This window comes from Magnolia sinica, chromosome 16 (assembly GCF_029962835.1).
Source record: "Magnolia sinica isolate HGM2019 chromosome 16, MsV1, whole genome shotgun sequence".
Taxonomy (NCBI): domain Eukaryota; kingdom Viridiplantae; phylum Streptophyta; class Magnoliopsida; order Magnoliales; family Magnoliaceae; genus Magnolia; species Magnolia sinica.
Genome location: NC_080588.1, coordinates 60,532,841 through 60,552,059, shown reverse-complemented (window position 1 = coordinate 60,552,059; position 19,219 = coordinate 60,532,841). Strand labels below are relative to the sequence as shown.

Genomic DNA, 19,219 nt, shown 5'->3' with positions numbered 1-19,219 from the left:
ATGGAAATGAAATCAATATCCATCGATGTCCCATGATTCTTTGAAATAAGTTAATGGATCAAATCAAGTAAGGAATGTGACCAACAATCACCTCTTTTATTCAACTTCTAAGGCAACCATGCGTGCTTTGAATAACAAAAGCAAGAGAAGAAAAGGCCAAATGACATTTCCCATCCAAGGGCCACACCTATTGAACTCATACCACGTCCTATGTGGGGCTCATCCGTTTGTATCGAAATAAATTCAAGTTGTACAGATGAAACGTATTTTAATTTCATACCATAGACAAAGTTTGAGTGCATTACTCATGACCGGTGGACCACATTGGTGGAAACAATCCAAAATCATAATACTCACGCAATTGTAGGTCACAAATAGGCTCAGTTTTTTTTTTTTGTTTTCCTCCTTTTGAAATGATTTTACTGTGAGTTTAAGACTATCAGATTAAAGTGCACGGATCAAATTAGCCAGGATAGCTCCAATCATTGATTCCGTGGAGTCCATACCTCGAAACTCAAGAACCCATCCAGGGCTTTCCAACGTGCGAGCGAGTAGGAGAGAGCCAGTAGATGGACATTTTCATCTTAGAAAGCTGAATAGTGTCACACTGTCATGGAGGCTGAAACAATAACGACTCCCTCCCAATGCTCTAGTAAGGGCCTTTTTGACATTATAATTGGGGGTTAATTAACCTTGTACACCTAAGCCGTCCATATGGGCGCTGATTCGGTGGATTCTGACTATGGGCCCACCTTGACGTATATGCCTTACATCCATGCCGTCCATCCGTTTTGACAGCTCATTTTAGGGCATGATCCAAAAGATAAAGTGGATCCATATCTTAAGTGGACCACACCAAAGGAAACAGTGGTGATTGACACCCCACCATTAAAAACTTCTTGGGGGGCCACTGGAATGTTTATTTTCCATCCAACCTGTTAATGGGGTCACAATGACATGCATGAAGGGACTATACAAATATCATCTTGATCCGAAACTTTTGACACCCACAGGAAGTGTTTAATGGTGGATATTCAATCACCGCTGTTTCCTATGGTATGGTCCAACTGAGATTTTGATCTGCTCCGTTTTTAGGATCATGCTCTAAAATGAGCTGTCAAAACGAATGGACGGCGTGGATGTAAGGCACGTACATCTCGGTGGGCTCCACAGGGATGAACCGAAGCGCGCCTGTCCATATATTCTGATAGTGAGGCCGCCTGATGAATGGACCGGCATGATTTGTTGCGGAGTTGTAGCATACACCCGGCTGTAGGTGATTAGTTCTCCTCTTTCTCCTGAGAGAGAGAGAGAGAGAGAGAGAAGGGATGGGCGGGAACAGTAGCAGCAGCGGAGCGGAAGATGGAGATGCCGATTGGAGAGCAGCCATCGATTCCGTCACTGCAGATTTCAATCTCACTACTCCAAACATCAGCGGTTCAATCAAAACAGCCGAAGACAATCCCCGAAAGGAGAAGAACTCAGAATCTCGTACTTTCAAGCTCTTCCAAATCAAGGTAACTCTCTCTCTCTCTCTCTCTCTACAACTGTGATTGATTGCATTTTACTGAGATTGTAATTGCACTGAAATAGCTTTTTGAAAAAAATCGAACGTTAGCCTGAAATCACTAATTGCACTGAAAGCATCTTACTTGCTTTCCCCCCTTTTTGAAAAATCGAACGTTAGCCTTTAAGCAAGTTACTTACATCTGAATCCCCTTCCCAAACACCACCTGTAAGTGACTTATTACATTTTAGGAAGTTACAGGCATCCAAACGCCCCCTTAAGATTCTGATAATCTGTGCCAATAATCTGAGTGAGATTCCATTTCCATGGCTATTTGTCATTCAAACAGCAACGACACAAGTTTGTAACTGACAAGTAACCGATGAGATGTGTTCATAAGTTCTGTTCTGTTCCATTCGATTGTATCGCTGTGTGGAAGTTCTATGCAGCTTCCTCCTCACAGCTGACAGTATACGTGGTAAGCATGTGTTATTGTGATTGGGACTGTCAATTGACTGGGCCAATGCAGTGGCTGGACAAATCTGATACGCCAGTTTTTGCCGCTTTCTCTGGTTGAATGTTAACAGTTGCCCGGGGTAACCATTCCTTCTCCCAGCCACTGATGGCTGTTGCCAGTACAATTTTCTCACTTTTGGGATGTGGCCTATCCATGCAGTGGCCTGCCAGATGAACATTCCTGATCACCTCACATGTTTGCCATTTGTGCCATGAGGGAGCTGCTTGGAATTTCTATGATATGAGCTGCACAATAGTATTTGTCATCTGTTTATTGAAATGCTAAGGAGGCTTGTGTTAGGATCTATGGAGCCTGACCTAATCATCAAAGGTGTACTGTTCGTCCAGCTAGCACTTTCGCATGTCCAGAGGGCAATTTAGTAATTTCACATAGAGTTTTAGGTAAGCCCTAGTTCGTTTGTGGTAATATATAATTTTTTTGTGAATTGTGTCATTAGTCTAGGGAAATGGGACGCACTCGTCGAGGAAAGAACATTGAAATATGGGAAAAGATCTTAATCCCCTGCACCGCTCAGCCTTTTACACTTCCAGGGGGAGAGCTTTCTCTCCAGCCGCTCAATAACTTTGTCCCAAAGGTGAAGAGGAGATTTGCCAATACATAGAGGGAGACCAAAATAAGTAGTAGGGAGAGAGCCAGCTACAGCTGTACATCGAGTTGAGCTATGCCAAGCTCAGTTCATATTGGCCCCACTCTAACCCTAGCTCGAGCTTAGCTTGGCTTGGCTTTCTAGCTCAACATGTTCGCTCGCCTCGAGCCGATGGTTTGAGCTGAGTTGAGCTTAGATTGAGTTGAGTCGAGTCGAGTTGAGTTGAGCCGAGCTATCTTTAGTAACAGCTAAAAGCCTAAAAACAAGATATGAACGATACATATAATTTAAAGAATAGTAAAGCCAAAAGTGTAATCCATTCAACACCATCAATATTTTAGAGATATATGTTTAACAAAAAATAACAAATGTTAAACTAGTAATTTAAAAGTGTAATCCATTCAACACTACTAATAACAAAATAATATGAATAATTAACCTCCTTCAAACAGATGAAATTAACAGGGTTGAGGTCGAGCCGAGTCGAGGTTGGAGTCGAGCTTCAAGCCAAGTCGAGCCGAGCTGAGCTACCTGCTGCTCGACCTTGGCTTGTTTTTTAACTAGCTGAGTCAAACAAGCCTTGGCCCGTCTGGAATCCCCCTTTTGGGACAAGGCGATCCAAGTTAAACCGAGTTGAGTTAAAGCGAGCTTTTTGAGCTAGCTTGGCTTGTGTACAACTCTAGAGTCATCACTACAACCAAAGGATTCAGCAAAGGACAGAGTCTCTTCACTAGGCAAATTAATCCCGCAAAATTCACTTCTAGCAAACTTAACTTTGGACTTGAGACAAGTTGAAACCAACAAACAGCCATACCTAAAAAATCCACCATGAAATCCTTAGCCTTGCAAAAGAGCAAAGTATCGTCAACAAATTGAAGATAACTAATCCTATTAGGAAAAATTTCCAGTATAAATCCTTGGAAAAGAACCTCCTCCTGCCCTTTAGAGAGCATGCAACTAAGAGCCTCTAAAACAAGGACAGAGAAAGGGGGAAAGAGGATCCCCCTATCTTAAACCCTGGGAGGCTTTGAAGAAACCAAAAGAGACCCATTAATTAAAACAAAAAACTTGGCTGAAGAGACACAAGCTGAAATCCAATGTCTCCGTTTCCCCCTCAAAACCCATCCGGACCATCATGTTGTCCAAGGAAGACTTTTCAACATGATCATAAGCCATTTCTAGGTCTAACTTATACATAACTCTGACACAACCTGATCTCGAACAAGAATCCAGGCATTTATGAGCAATTAAAACACTGTCCAGAATCTACATTCCATAAACAAAAACACTTTGATTAGGGGAAATAATATTTGGGAGCACATTTCTCACCCTCTGGCTAAGGACCTTAGTGAGGATCTTGTCAGGTTTGCTGATTAAACTAATTGGTCTAAAATCCTTAAGGTTCTCAGCCCCTTTTAACTTTGGGATCAAAGCAATAAAAGTACAACCCATTTACAAGGGAAGACGACTAGAGCAGAAGAAATCATCAATGAATTTCATCAAATCATCTTTAATCAAATGCCAGAAAGATACAAAAAAAAGCTATTGGATAGCCATAAGGACCAGGGGCTTTATCACTATCTAATTGTAGACTTAAGAGTCTCCGCTTTTGATCTCTCAAATTAGTTAATAAGAGGAAGGTCCTCCTCTTATAGATGAAAAGTGGAGTCGGTTGTAGCTTAGTGAATTACAACTAGCCATAGAACGTACCAGGACATTCGGCTTGAACTAATAAGATGCTACCACTTGAAATCATGAAGCTGCCTTCTTGCTGGCGATGACCAAAATGGAAAGCCAACTGGATCAATTAGAGATATGATTACCATAATAGAAAATAGGCCTATGGTACATGCATCAAGGCTTAGAGAGGGGATCACTCTAATGCTGACGCTTTCTAAAGGCATTGTAACTTGGTCAATCATGTGCGAAAAGTGATGAGCAACCTTGGCTGCTGAAGGGGTCCGGCAGGACAAGCTGATGAAAAGTGGCAAGTACAAATGATCTCAACCTCGACTAATCAAGAGAGTGCCCTCAGGTGAGAACTTTGTCATGTGGGTACAAGAGGAGCCAAATTTGGAGAGCGACCACTTCAACATCCGTGGAATCAGGTCTCCTAGATCTGAAGAGTGCCATTTAGGCCAGGTTCTTTGGAAGGGAAGCCTATGGGTGTAGGTTCCCTGAATTTGAACAACTAACTTTGCTGAACAAGCCCAAGTGCATCTAACAGAAGTGGGAGTATGATTGGGTTGATTATTTGGACCACCTTGGCAAAGAATGTACCTTATCATTCACCATTGATATGGGGCCATATCACCTTGTATTGCCCTGAATTTGGTTGTTTTGGGCCAATACAGCTGTCGTTAGTGAACAGCCAATACAGCCGTAGCTAATTACAATGCTATCTTAATACAATATTTTATTATTTAAATATTTGTACAAATGTGTCCCCGATTCCTCCAATATATGTTTTCTTGAATGGGTTTCGGGCCCAAATGGAGATCTTGGATTCAAGCTTGTGTTAGTTTGGCTCACTTCTTTGTGTTGCTGAATGGATCTCCTTACGGTTTCTTCAAGAGTTCGAGAGGGCTGTGTCAGGGGGATCCCCTCTCCCCTCTCCTTTTCCTTCTTATCAGCGAAGCCTTCTCTCAAATGATGCTCAAGGGTCAGGAAGAAGGAATCTTGAAGGGTTTATCTATGCCAGGGCTGCCCAACCCTGTTACGCATATTCAATTTGCTGACGACACGCTTATCTTCCTGGAGGCCTCTTTAACTTACGCCTCTAATATGCAAACGGCGTTGTATTGCTTCGAAGCGGTGTTCGGCCTCCGTATCAATATGGCTAAGTCAAAATTGTTTGGGGTTAATGTTCAGTTGGAGAATCTCAAGTTGTTTGCAGCCACCCTCGGATGTCCTCTTGGCTCCTTCCCTTCTTCATTTGTGGGTCTCCCCCTTGTCATTGGCCCTCCTCCCAAAAGGATGTGGGATAGAATTATTGAAAAATTCCAGAAATATTTGGCGACATGGAAATGCCGGTATCTGTCTCTTGGTGGCAAGCTGACCCTTATTAACGCCGCCCTCTCCAATCTTCCTCTGTAGTTCATGTCGCTGTTTCGATGTTCGACCTCTGTTTTGAAAGCCATCGAAATCGTTAGAAGAGACTTCCTGTGGTCTGGGAAGGATACTCAGAACAGGATGCATCTCCTCGAATGGAAGGAAGTTTGCAAGGTCTTCAAAGAAGGAGGAGCTAACGTTAAAATTTTGAGGAGAATGAACCTGGCGCTGCTTGGTAAATGGACGTGGAGATTAGGAGCTAATCCTGAGGCCCTATGGGCGTTGATTGTTAAAGGGAAATACGGTACATCCATGGGGGGCTGGTGGACTAAAGCTTCCTTGTATTATAGGGCCTCTCACCTGTGGAAAGGTATCCTCCAATCGAAGCATGCTGTCATCCAAAATATCAACTTCGAGGTGGGGAGTGGGTCTTGCATTCGTTTTTGGGAAGACCTATGGGTGGGAGAGGTGTTACTGAAAACCCAGTTTCCTAATATATTCCAGCTGGTTCCAGACAAACACGTTCTTATATCGGATTGCTATTCTCTCTCGTTAGGGAGTTTAGTATGGGATGTCAGATGCTCAAGAAACCTTCGTGATAAGGAGATTTCAGAATTTGCGGATCTCCTCGACTGCATATCCAAAACTTCACCGCTTTCGTCAGCTACAAATAAGCTTATCTGGAAGATAGATAAATTCGGCACCTTCATGGTCAAATCCCTATACTCGTATTTATCTCCCCCTCCGATCTCTCCTGCCCCCGCTTCCCCTTTCATATGGAGACTTTCGGTGCCCCCTAAGATCATTTGTTTTGGTTGGTTAGCGGATTGCAACAAAATCCTGACTATCGATAACCTCAATAAGAGAGGTTTGCTGATTGTTAATATCTGTTTATGCTGTATGCATAGTGTGGAATCGGTGAATCATCTCCTGGTGCATTGCCCTCTTATTTCCCAAAATTTGGCAGACTTTTGTCAGAGGTTCGGCATCTCCTGGTTTAGCCCGGATTCGGCTCATAGTCTCTTAACGGCATGGCATGGTCTCAAGCTAGGAAAAACTAGATCCCTCATTTGGAATATGGCCATCTTGGCCATCTGGTGGTCGGTTTGGTTAGAAAGGAATGAGAGATGCTTTAACAATGTTGCTTCCTTGGGTTCTGTTGTTGGGGGTAGAGCCAAAAGGCTTATAGTTGAATGGGCTGCTAATGTAAAGGGTCTGAAAGGTGTCGATCTTTGTTTTTTAGGAGGCTAGGGTCTTTCTGCTATCTCAGCAGTTAGCTCCTTTCCTCCTTTAGCTTGTATCTCTTTTTCTCTCTCTTAATATATTTTCCTTGTTGCCTATTAAAAAAAAAAATGTGTCCCCGATTCCGACGTTTAAAAGCCACCATATCCACCATATCTGCATTTGAGACTCACAACACAAACATTCATGTCCAAGTTACATAGGTTGCCATAGTAGTGGAGGTTGTTGGGAGAGTGTTGATGGAGAGACCAATATCTTATGAGAACTTATCTCCAGACCATAATGCCATCATACCAAGGTGCTTGATTTTAAATTTTATACTGTATTAGTTTTTGTGGAACTGTAATTCTTATTGCACTTGATGGCAGGCACAAAAGCTTTTGGATGATCTCGTTGATAAGAATTTGGTGATGGTAAAAGATCCCACCCCAGCCTTGGATGGAAGTCCTGAGAGAAGCGAAGGTGGCATTCGATTATTCAGCCAAGCACCTCCGGGAATAATATTCGATCCTGTTGGTATGCATATTTCTTTATGTCCAACTGTATTATGATGCCATGATCTATGAAGCAAGCTCATTGCCAATTTCAAGAAGAAATTCAAGCTTGATGTTTATTATCAGATGCATATCCACGGCCAACTAAAAGACCGAGAATCCTTCCTGGAGAAGAAGTTGATGAGAAATCAAAGAAGGTTGAAGCCGTTCATTATTTTTCTGAGAATTCATTTCTTTTTATTATTGTTTTCCAACCCATTTCTGTAGTCCTGCTAAGGCCTACTTGTTTGAGTAGGATTTTGAATCATGTTCCTGTGGAGCACTGTTGAGGCCACTTTCGTGAGTAGAATTTTGTAACGGCAACACAGAATTCATCGCCTCCATACCCTTGCATGCTATTCTTCAGGTGAGCCTCAGCATTTATGTTCCACCGTTTGAAAGTCTGGCGAGTTGGGTCATCAAGGGCAGTGACAAATGTCCATTGAATGGGTACTACGGGTCGATGATTTTTTACTTATCCATTTCACATACGTGACCAGATAGACTTTCAGGCCTTGGAACCTATGTTGGGGCCTACCTGCTGGACAGCTTGCATTCACACGTGTCACATTGGCATGCCTTGGAGAGTCAGATTCAATATTCAACTCCCGAAAGTAATCTTTGCATTTCTTGTGCTTCTAATATAATTTTGCCTTGCCTCTCTTGCAGTTTCGACGTCGTGTTGAATCTGTTTCTGTTGACGGCATTGCCATAATGGCTGCAGCAAAAGCCGCATGCCAGAGATCATTGGCTAGATTTGAAGCTAAAGATGCCGCAGCAAAAGCCGCGGCAAAAAAGGAGGAAGAAAGAGTCACAGAACTGAAAAGGCTCAGGGGAGAGGAATGGCTACCTTCCATTGCTAGAGAAATGCAAGTAAGTTTTGTTAGTACTGGAAACAAAACAATAGGATGAATAAGTTACAGTTTTGATCTATTCTTCTCTCTCCTACAATTTTGGGACTCAGTTTATGTAAACAAAACGAAAACAAAAGGCCTGTTTGGGCAACACCCATTCATTCATTCATAATTCAAAATTGAATCTTCCCACACGACTGCACACTACAAGAAATAGGGAAATTACCGGTGGCCAACATACACAGCCGGTGTAGGTATTAATTACCAGCGCTTTCGTATGACCGCCCCTAATTTAAAAGATACCACCCCTAAAAGTCTTTACTGGTGGACTTTTACCGGCAATAAGCAATAACCACCGGTGATGAAGAATAAAACTGACGTTCCCAAACCCATTGCTTTTACCGGCAATAAGCAATAACCACTGGTGATGAAGAATAAAACTGACGTTCCCAAACCCATTGCTCTTTCTCTCTCTCTCTCTCTCTGCCCATGCCCCCAAATCTTCTCCAACTCCTCTTCAGGACTCTCGACCACTGGCACTCTTAGTCTCTTTTGCATCTTCTCTGCAAGACTCTCGATCCCTGGTGCTCCTATTCTCTTCTGCATTTTCTTTGCAAGACTCTCGATCCCTGGTTCTCTTACTCGTATGATGACATCAAACAGATGACTAGATCCTCCCAATTCCTCCATCGCTGCTGAGACCACCTGTCTCATGATTCTCAACTTCCCCACTCCCTGCCATCCCCATACTGAAAACACTGAAATCTCTCAGCAAGAAACCCTAGAGCTCAGTCTGGGCATTCTTGGGTTTTGAAGAAAGAAGAAGAAATAGAAAGAGGTAGAATGTGCACCCATTTTGGCATTTTCTTTTTCAGTTGAATTCGCACTGTTGATATTTTCCTCTTCGTTACTGTCTATTTGTAGGCCATAGATTGAAAGGTGAATGCTCTGTCCCAGTCCATCCACAGTGGGATGAAACAGATGATGGTCTAGATAACTTTAGCATGGACCCCACTTTTAGAATTGAAAAACCGGTTGTATGTTGAGAAAAGAGGCCGGTCGCATATCACGTAATTTGTCCACAACACAGATTTCCTTCTGTTAGGATGCAACTTAGATTTAAAAGAGATTGATCCATTTTAAATTGCTCTTCTTCTTCTTCTTCTCTCTCTCTCTCTCTCTCTCTCTCTCTCTCTCTCTCTCTCTCTCTCTCTCTCTCTCTCTCTTTTGGCACTTAGCATGTGAATTTCAAAGACAATCCATTTTCCTTTGTGCATGAATTGTATGGTATGATGGTTTGAAAATTGGATAAATCCTTATACAGAGGTAGATATGGACCCGTAGTCATGATTTAAATATGATCGTTATCTTTGATTTTAGAGTCAAATGAGAGCCATTGAAAATTTTCTTTACATTGTTTTTAATTCATGTTCACACCCCAAGTATAAGGTTGCGATGTAGTAATAATCTCGGTAAGACCGAGGTTGAATCCACAGGGACTGAACCTTGTACGTATTCTGAAAGTAACTAGAACTAGAACTAGATAAAGATGTAATCTAAATCAGAGGAATTTAAGAGAATAATAGTGAAGTATTAAACTAAAACTTGTAAAATTCAAAGGTGGGAAACTAGGGTTTCCAAGGATCCACTTGTAGAGATCAGGGAGATTTATGCTTGATTTAAGAACATAACTGGATTTAGAGTCTCATCTTCATCCAGTTGGAAGATATATCATTAAAAACCAAATTTGAACTTCCTTTGATCCAGTTTTCAAGAGATGAGAGGTATGAGAATTAGAATTGATTCTATCATAAAACCATGCCCAAACAACAGAATTTAACCAATCCACATTCAATCTGAGAAAGTTATGAACGTTAGGAAGGATTCCATCATCCAACCATGCCCATGAGGTGATGGTGAACAACAGGGCTCCCACGTTCATAATCTCAATAAGGAAAAGAACATGCTCAAAGCTAGCGCAGATCCATTGTAATTTAAGTTACAACAAACCATTAAAAATTGAAAGCTTTCCTATTAATCAAACTAGAATCAAAGTCAGTTCAACTTAACATGAATCAAAGCCGTAGGAAACTACCCATCACACTACAAGCTTCACCTCTTAGCCCTAGCTAAGAGGTTTAGCCTATCATAAACATGATTAGATTAAAATCTCTTAGGAAAAAATAGAAAACAAAAGGGAAGAAGGAAAACTCCTAGTCGGTCTCCACGTCCTCCACTCGTCAGATGCTTGAATGCCTCCACGGCTGCCCTCTTGGATGATTCTCACGTCCACCTCCCCATCCCCGGCTGTGAGAGGCTTCCTTTTATAGCCATGGGAAGATGTTTCTTGCGCACGCTAGTGGCATGCGTAGCCTGCTGCGCCGTGACAAAAAATAAATTTCTTTTCTTGGATATGAAGATCGGAGCGGTGTGAAGGCCTCGTCCTACTTCTAATCTGTTCTGATTCCATGGAGGGGTTCGGATCCTTTGTTTGTGGAGCTTGGACGGTCCTGATTGGGGCCGAGGTGTTGGTCGTAGGTGCTTTGCGCAGCAAGAATCCCGAACGCATGCAAATCTGTTTTGCTGCATAACCATGATCAGGGCCACCTACATAACACCACACTTCTTCTGAAAAATTGCTGCTAGCATGGACAGAGTCGAACCTTACGTTTCTAACGTCTGGATGGTCCGGATCATCCATCCAGATCTTCGAGGTGGGCCATAACAGTTCCTGTCGGAACCATTATTGCGCGCGGTGCGGAAATTGATTTACGCTGTTGGAGTCGGTGATATCAGTGGGGTCCACATACTCCAGTGTCTGAGACATCCACCCCGTCCATTAGTTTCGCCTCACAATTCCGATCGGAGATGGCGTGATTCCGTTTAGATTCGGTGTGGCCCACAGAGTTTCTCTTGGCACCGTCTGTCTTCCGTTTGGACGGTTGAAAATCGTTCTTCGTTGTCTTTCTTCAATTTCTCTCCTAGGCCTGGATCAGACGGTTTGTTTACATTTGATGGACGGTCCCGATCAGCCGTTTGGCCTGGGATGGCGGCCCATCTACAATCATCCGCAAGTCCCCGTTTCCGTTTGCGCAACAGGAAGAAGGATTTTCAAATCCTTTTCAAATTTGTCAGGTTAGCGGTCGCTGACTGCTCTGGTCGATTCGGTGCACAGCAGGTCTACGTGTACTATGTACACGCGTGTGTACATGTGGGGTCCACTGTGATGTATATGCAACATCCGCTCCGTCCATTCGTTTTGCCACCCCGTTTAAGGGGTTGAGACCAAAATTGAAGCATATACATATATCCGGTGGGCCCCAGATCAGTATTTTAGGAGCTGATCTGTCTGTTGGGCCACTACCACAAGGATCCAATGACTGAAATTCGACGTGTACGGTTAATTTAGGGTCCTCAGGCTCCGTCCCTTGCCTTGGTGATTTCTGAGCGTTAAATTCATGCTTTTAATACCCTTTTTCAGTCCAAGCTCCTAAATTCACCTTGCAACAAAAACACGATTAAAATAGGACGCTAAGCATTATTATGTACATAAAACCAAGCAATAACAGGGGTCTAATATGCAATATTTGACCCTCAACAATTCATCTATAGATAGCGGTGGTAACAATCATTTTAGGGTTTGGCTTCCTCCAAACAAACCCAAATCAAGAAGAAAAGAAATTAGGGTTTGGCTTGCTCCAAACATCCACACATCGATTTCCAGCTCTGATCTCAGACATCCAATTTTGCTCGCTGCAGGCCGAATTTCGAGGTCCACAGATGATATTTTTTTCACCTTTTGCTAAGTTTCTGTTAGGGTTTCGTGCACAAGGCTTTTCTTAGCTGGTCTATTGCTTTGTTTTGTGATGAGTCTTGTTTTTTCTCTGTTTTCTTATTTTCATTCAAATTTCTGTGAATTGTTGTTTGTTCTGTTCTTTGTTTGTGTAATTTCAGAGTTCGAACAAGAATGTTTGATGTTCTGTACAAAATTGAGGGATTCGAAAGAGGAAGAAATATTCCTGTCTTGCTTTATCAGTTGATTATGTTTTCTTGAGACTATGTTTAGGTGTTTCTTGGTTTATCAGTTGATTATGTTTTCTTGAGACTGTTTAGGTGTTTCTGCCTTTTGGGGGCAGATGGGATGTGCTCTGCTTGAATCTCTCAGCCAAATGGTGATTTAGGCAATGATGTCTGGATTTTTTGTAGATCTGGTTAAAGCGCCCACACCCAAATTTTATGTATTTCCTAATCACCATTGTAGATCTGGATTTTTTGTAGATCTGTCTGCGTTTTGCTGGATGCACCAAAAAGCTTCGATTCATAAAATAATGTTGATCGGCTTCTTTCCATTCTTTGTCATTCTGGGATCATGCTCAGAGAGGGACCATGCAATCTACATGCTAGGACCAGCTTGGATCTTGCACCTGCATACCAAGTCACCATGTGGTTGTAGAGGCTTAGCCTTATACATGCCTGGCCCACATGATAAGTGGACTGGCCTGATTTTTGTGCTAGGTGATACTCATGGTGGGGTCAACCATTTTGGACAAGTCATACAAAAATCCCATGTCGGTAGTCATGTGTTAGTTGATCTGTAACTAAGCAGTCCAACTTGTTGCGTGTGAGAGTAATCTCTTTGGTTGCCTTAGATGCATGAGCATAAAGGCAAACTTTTACCGGGTACCAGAAATAATCTTTCTCGCTAGTGATCAACCCTTCCATGATTCATGACAATGGTATTCCCACCTGCCAGGAGTAGCATGCTTTTGTGTCTTGTTTTGATTTTAAAAAAAAATCTTTTTTTACTACATTTGGGATTTAGGAATATTTAACGTATGGTTAATGCAGGGGCATTTTCACTTGGGGCTCGAGTGGGGTGGCCCGTGGAATGTGGGGACACACTTGGGATGGGCGGCTCGTGTGAGGCGGGTGGCTCTTGTGAGGCGGAACCCATGTGATGTGGGGCCCACGAGAGGGGTTCGGCCGATGACCTAACCCATGGGATGTGGGGCCTGGGCTATAAGATAAATGAATTGATTCACCACACTCTATCAGTTCGAGCTTTTAGAGCAAGTGGTTAGTTGTCTTGTGTCAAAGTGGTATTAAAGTAGGATGTCTTGTGTTTGAGACTCCTCACCGGGAGTGATTAATGCAATGACATATTCACACCGGGCTTGAGTGGAGTGGCCTATGGGATGCGACTCTATCAGTTCGAGCTTTTAGAGCAAATGGTTAGTTGTCTTGCGTCAAAGTGGTATTAAAGCAAGATGTCTTGTGTTTGATACTCCTCACCGGGAGTGATTAATGCAATGACATATTTACACTGGGCTTGAGTGGAGTGGCCTATGGGATGCGGGGGCACACTCGGGGGTTGGGCGGCCTGTGTGAGGTGGATGGCTAGTGTGAGGCAGAACCCATGTGATGTAGGGGCCCACGAGGGGGGTTCGGCTGATGATCTAACCCATGAGATGTGAGGCCTGAGACATGAGATAAAGGGATTGATTCACCATACTCTATCAGTTCGAGCTTTTAAAGCAAGTGGTTAGTTGTCCTGTATCGTTTAGTCCTTTCGTTGTGCAATTAGTTAAGAAGTTGGGAGATTAGCTAAGGTAGTTGCATTTAGTTGAGGGTTAGTTGTTATTAGCACACTAATCACCAAGATTTGTTAGAAAGATGTATAAATACTTCATTTTCTGTTATTGAGGATATTGAGAATTGAATTAAAGAATTGAAGGAGAATTGGGAGAGTGCTTACTCAATCCTCTTCTCCTTCTTTGGTGGATTTTATGAGAGATGATTTCCTTAATCTTGATTTCCCTTCTTCAATCCCTTGTATGTGCGATCATATTTTTTTACTTTTTTTTTTTCCTCTTCGATTTAAGTAGTCTGGATATATATTATTGACGCAGCTCAATGTGGTTGTAAAATACTGCATTGGACAACTTACATACCCTGATTTCAAAATTTCATCTCCTTCAATACAACTCGATTTAAGGTGATTTAAAAGTTAAAAGAAACCTTAATAAGTCTAGTTTTGGAGTTAATGAAAGAATAAAAAAAAATAAAGCAAAGCTCAAATGGGACTGGCTTTAGGACATTTACACACCATTTGGAAAATTAGTCGGTTACGACAGCTAATAATCGAGAAATTTTAATAATTTTGTAGGTAGTCGGAATGACATTTTGTAGGATGAAATTACACTCATGGTATCGGAGTTGCTTAAATTTTTCTATGGAATTGCAGGTCAAGGAAGTTGTTTTAGCATGATGTGTATGGTCGGGATAACTGTTTTGTTTTGTTTTGTTTTTTGTTTTTTTATAGTTCCAAAAGTATTCTTTTCATAACAATGACCTCTCCCACTTTCCTAAACATCAAAATTTAACATAAATCACAATATATCAGTCACAAGATTTTAGATAAACATCCAAATAACAACATATTCAATGTATGCTCCATTTTCATATTTAAATCCATAAAAAGTATCCCATATCAACAGCAAATAACTTCAGGAGGGTCTTGAAATTATCCATATGGATATTTTAAGTGCACTGCATCCCATCTGCTGCAAAAGGTGGGAACACAAAAATGGATTGTTAAATTCATTTTGGAAAACCAATTCTAAATCTGCAATTGTTGCTAGGAAGCCATCACACACACACACACACACACACACACACACACACACGATGAATGTTTGAAATCCAATGGCCCATGACTGGTTTACCATAAAATGGGTTGTAACATATGCACACGCACACAAACGAGAGGAAATCTTAAAATCTAGTAGGTGGTGTGCTCGATGGTTTTTCAGGGTACTGAACATGCTAACTAACAATTGTCTCCTTTTGAGCCCATGACTGGTTTACCATAAAATGGGTTGTAACATATGCACATGCACACACAAACAAGAGGAATGCTTAAAATCTAGTATGTGGTGTGCTTGATGGTTTTTCAGGGTACTAAACATGCTAACTAACAATTGTCTCTTTTTCGTCATCTTCTTCCTAGAAATTTGTCAAACTATAGTTTTGCTGTATTTTTACTATCTCGTCGGAGTGGCTGAGGAACATCGTGATGGATAAGACTTGGATTCATTTATCAAGGTACCTCAATTAGTAACTTCTCATTCCAATTGTTATGGCCCAATCGTTAAGATGCATTGGTTTGACATGTCCTTTAATTTCATTGGATGATATAGGGTGAATAATGCATACTTAAGTGGAGTTGTGAAATTTGTTGATTTTGCATTTGCAAATGCAACTAATAGAGGGTTAACAACTCACTATATCGCTTTGTAAAGAAGTTCATATGCTCCAGAATATCCGATCCTTCATCTGCAGACAGATAACTTATTTGTGAGAGACTTCAACATGTATATGTCTTCTAGTTTCTTCAATATTTTCTAATAAGATTCTTCATCCAAGACATTGTATATAACCTCATCCGACAGACAAATGGATGGTGCTCATAACTTTCTCTCCGAGATCGCTCCAATTATCATCCGACATTTTCTCCGGTTTAGTTTTCAACAATGCCTTGCTCGTCCCTAGTGAGACTAGAATTTCCTTTACCTTTCACATCCAAAAATAAAATGGTTCTTTTAATCGAATTTATGTATATCGAATTTCAACCATGACATATTCGCTAAATTCTCGAAACGTCCTTGGACCTGGCACTCTAATATCACTTTATTGGGATTCGAACCCCCTAACAAACTTAGATTAACCCTAGGTATTAAAAATTCGGATTTAAGACCACCGTCAATCTATATGTTTTGCGAAAGTACATATAACGAAGATAAAACAATCACAATAAAGCAGAATAATGAATAAAGCAATCACACATATAACACAACAATATTTTATGTGGAAAACCCTTATGAAAAAAACATGGCACAAAGTGTCAGAAATTCATTATAATCAAAACCTTAGAGATTACCCCACTTACCTTCTTCAATTACAGATAAAACCTGAATCTCTTCTTGCGATGCACACATCTACGAAACCCTAGATCTCTTGAGAAAATTTCTTCCCAAATACTCACAAGTGTAGAAACTCTCTCCCTTGGCAAAATTCTTGCCTCTTGAAAGAAAACACTTGTTGATTCGATTCCTAATTTGAAACAAGCCTTAAATACCCTGTACTTATACAAAAAATGTGCAAACCATTGGTCGCAACTTTGATCGACCTTCAGTCAACCGAGCTATCAAGAGAAACTCTTGATCAATCAAATATTCTTCGATCCACTGAGAACATCACAGCATAGTTTGATCGACCTTCATATTTCTCAGTCAACTAAACTGCACTTGCAGCCAAATTGAAGGTGAAATGCAAAGCATATTGCATAACCATTTTAATATCAAATCATTAAATTTATGCATTGAGGTGCATATTTGAGTTTGAGATTTACAAATTCCTTTACACTTGAAAACGTGTGCATTTGACCGGCGATTGCTGCATTTGATTTTGTGGTGGTAAAATCGTAATGACTGCCACTTTTCCGTTACTTTACATCAGTAATTCCAAAACGTGTGCATTTGACTGACGATTGCGGCATTTGATTTTGTGGCGGTAAAATCGTACCGACTGCCACTTTTCCATTACTTTACAGCAGTAATTCCAAATCCAAACATGCCCTTATTTGAGAGAGAGAAAGAAAGAGATTCAATGTTCTACATTCATCAGTGATGGTCAGCATCATTCGTCCAGCAGATGTTTCTTATGGTGGCCTACAACCACAACGCACAGCATCGAGAACATGGACAGTTACGCTCATCTCATCATCTCAACATGTGGGCTCACTAGGGGAACGGACGCTGGTGATCGAGTGGCATGGTGCTCCACTCCATAGCTGGGCGACTAGTACTGTATACCACCAATCGAAACAGCTCAAGTAGTGGGAGTCACTGTCCATAGACTGGGACCAATCTACAGTTGGTCCCACTATTTGGATGGTTCATATTTGAGCTCAGGCAACCTTTACAGAAGGGGAAGCTCCTATGGTTCCTTGGGACTGGAATGACCAGACCGCATGATTTGGTCCATTCTGAAGTGCACCGGTCCGGTTCTGGATCCGAAAATCAAAGAATCGGTTAATTCAGTTCGGTTCTCGGTTTTGAGTTCCGTAGAACTGAACTGGACCGTAGAACTAAACCTGGAAACGTACCCCTTGGTCAATAAATATTAATTCTTTTTAATACATACAAAACTATACCATTCATTAAATGGATCACAATACGAGTAGATATTGACAGCAAAATCATCTTGGGAACACGTAAGGGTCATAGAAACAAACCATGACAAGATTACTCTTTGTGAAAATTTTTAATAGAGAAGCTTGGACTAGATTATATTAAAAACCATGCAATTGGGCTAGATTATAAAAACAAACTTGTACGAATCATCATTGAAGATTGATTATTGTACCATAGCTTCTTTATTGTAATACCAGGAACATGGATGGCTCAAACCATCGGGCCATTTTATCATATGGACCTCAATGAGGCAACACATGCTAGCCATCGTATGTCGCGACAGAGGCAAAAAACGAATCAACGATTTTTTATTTTTTTTTGGTTTGTTTTTTGGAATGATCCCATATGTGGCAGCTTCTGTCAGGCCCACGGCGTTGTTTGTGGAATCCAAACCGCGCATCAGGTAAGCTGATCGATGTTCGCCCTACATTCAAAAAATTCATGCTGATCAAGGACTCAGGTGTATCACATCACAGGGAACAATGTTAAAAGACCCCTAAATGCACTGGTCTGGCCCACCGGAGTTATGGAATAGGCTGAACTTTGGTTATACCTTGTCTAGGGACGCTGGGGTCGGTGGATCCCTGACTGTGGGACCATGCTGATATATGTGCCTTACCTCCACCGTTTTGACAGCTCATTTTAGAGCATAATATGAAAAATAAAGCTGATTCAAATCTCAGGTGGACCACATTACAGGAAACAGTGGTGATTGAATGTTTATTTACCATCCAACCTATTGTTCTAAGGGCCCGTTTGGAAACCACTGAATAAGTTGCTCTCTCTCTTTTTTTTTTTCTTTAATTTAATTTAATTTATTTTTTTAAATTTTTTTTAAAAACTTATAGCAGTAGATATCATATAAGTACATAACTTTTTTATTTAAAAGTACTTAATCCTTATAGTTAATTTTTCTTAGCATTTTTAATTTTCATTAGTTTTGAAGAGGCACTAGGACTTATAGGAGAGATGAATGACAGGAAAGGGTGAAAAGCATGTTGTTTGCAAAACATACATATCTTCTTAACAAGTAGAAACTAAGATAAGTTACTTGTGGAGTAAGTACAATTTACTAACCAAATGGGCTCTAAAAAATCTTGATAAAGGGAACACACAAATATCAACCTAATCCAAAACTTTTCTAACCCACGGAGAGTTTTTATGTTTGGAATGTGGGACGAGGTGGTAAGGAATTTTATTTGGTCCATGTAAATTCCATCCGCCATTTCCAATTGGAATGCTTGCGTATTATAAGTTATAACATTCATCTTTTGCACGATTTTTGATGGATTTCAAAGTTCAATACATCATTTGTTTTACCTATGCCGTTCAGCCATGCATGCCGTTAAATGTGACATTGAGTTGCATGTGTTTATCCTAAAATTTTAGTCCATTGATTATAATTCAAAGATCTACTAAACACAAGTTTCACTTAATATGATATTATAGACTGAACATACAAAATCTAGTATTTTTACTAAGAAAGATTGTGTAACAATGGTGTTAATTATTTTTAATGCAATTTCATACCATTTAATTTCTATTTCTAAAAATGCCTAATGGTCAATCATATATGATCTACCTGAATCTTGGATTGCTTCCATTTTTTTTTGGACCGTCCCTAAGAGAAACTGTCATGGTTCTTAAGGTAGGC

The 19,219-nt window shown here is 40.9% G+C and overlaps 1 protein-coding gene across 9 annotated transcripts; it reads left to right on the top strand.

Moving 5' to 3' along the window:
• Positions 1-1,236: 1,236 nt before the first annotated feature.
• LOC131229096 (uncharacterized) lies at positions 1,237-18,115 on the top strand. 9 transcript variants are annotated; one of them, XM_058224960.1, is made up of 6 exons: positions 1,238-1,517; positions 7,293-7,440; positions 7,545-7,615; positions 8,127-8,330; positions 17,920-17,968; positions 18,042-18,115. In XM_058224960.1, the coding sequence occupies exons 1-6, from the start codon at positions 1,329-1,331 to the stop codon at positions 18,098-18,100; spliced, it is 720 nt and encodes a 239-aa protein (XP_058080943.1). In that variant the 5' UTR covers positions 1,238-1,328; the 3' UTR covers positions 18,101-18,115. The 9 variants fall into 9 exon arrangements, 8 of the variants coding, with proteins under 8 accessions (XP_058080942.1, XP_058080943.1, XP_058080944.1 ...); XM_058224961.1 differs by having other exon boundaries at positions 1,239-1,517; positions 17,930-17,968; positions 18,042-18,080; XR_009163176.1 differs by lacking the exons at positions 17,920-17,968; positions 18,042-18,115 and adding exons at positions 15,321-15,415; positions 15,511-15,826 and having other exon boundaries at positions 1,241-1,517.
• Positions 18,116-19,219: the final 1,104 nt, after the last annotated feature.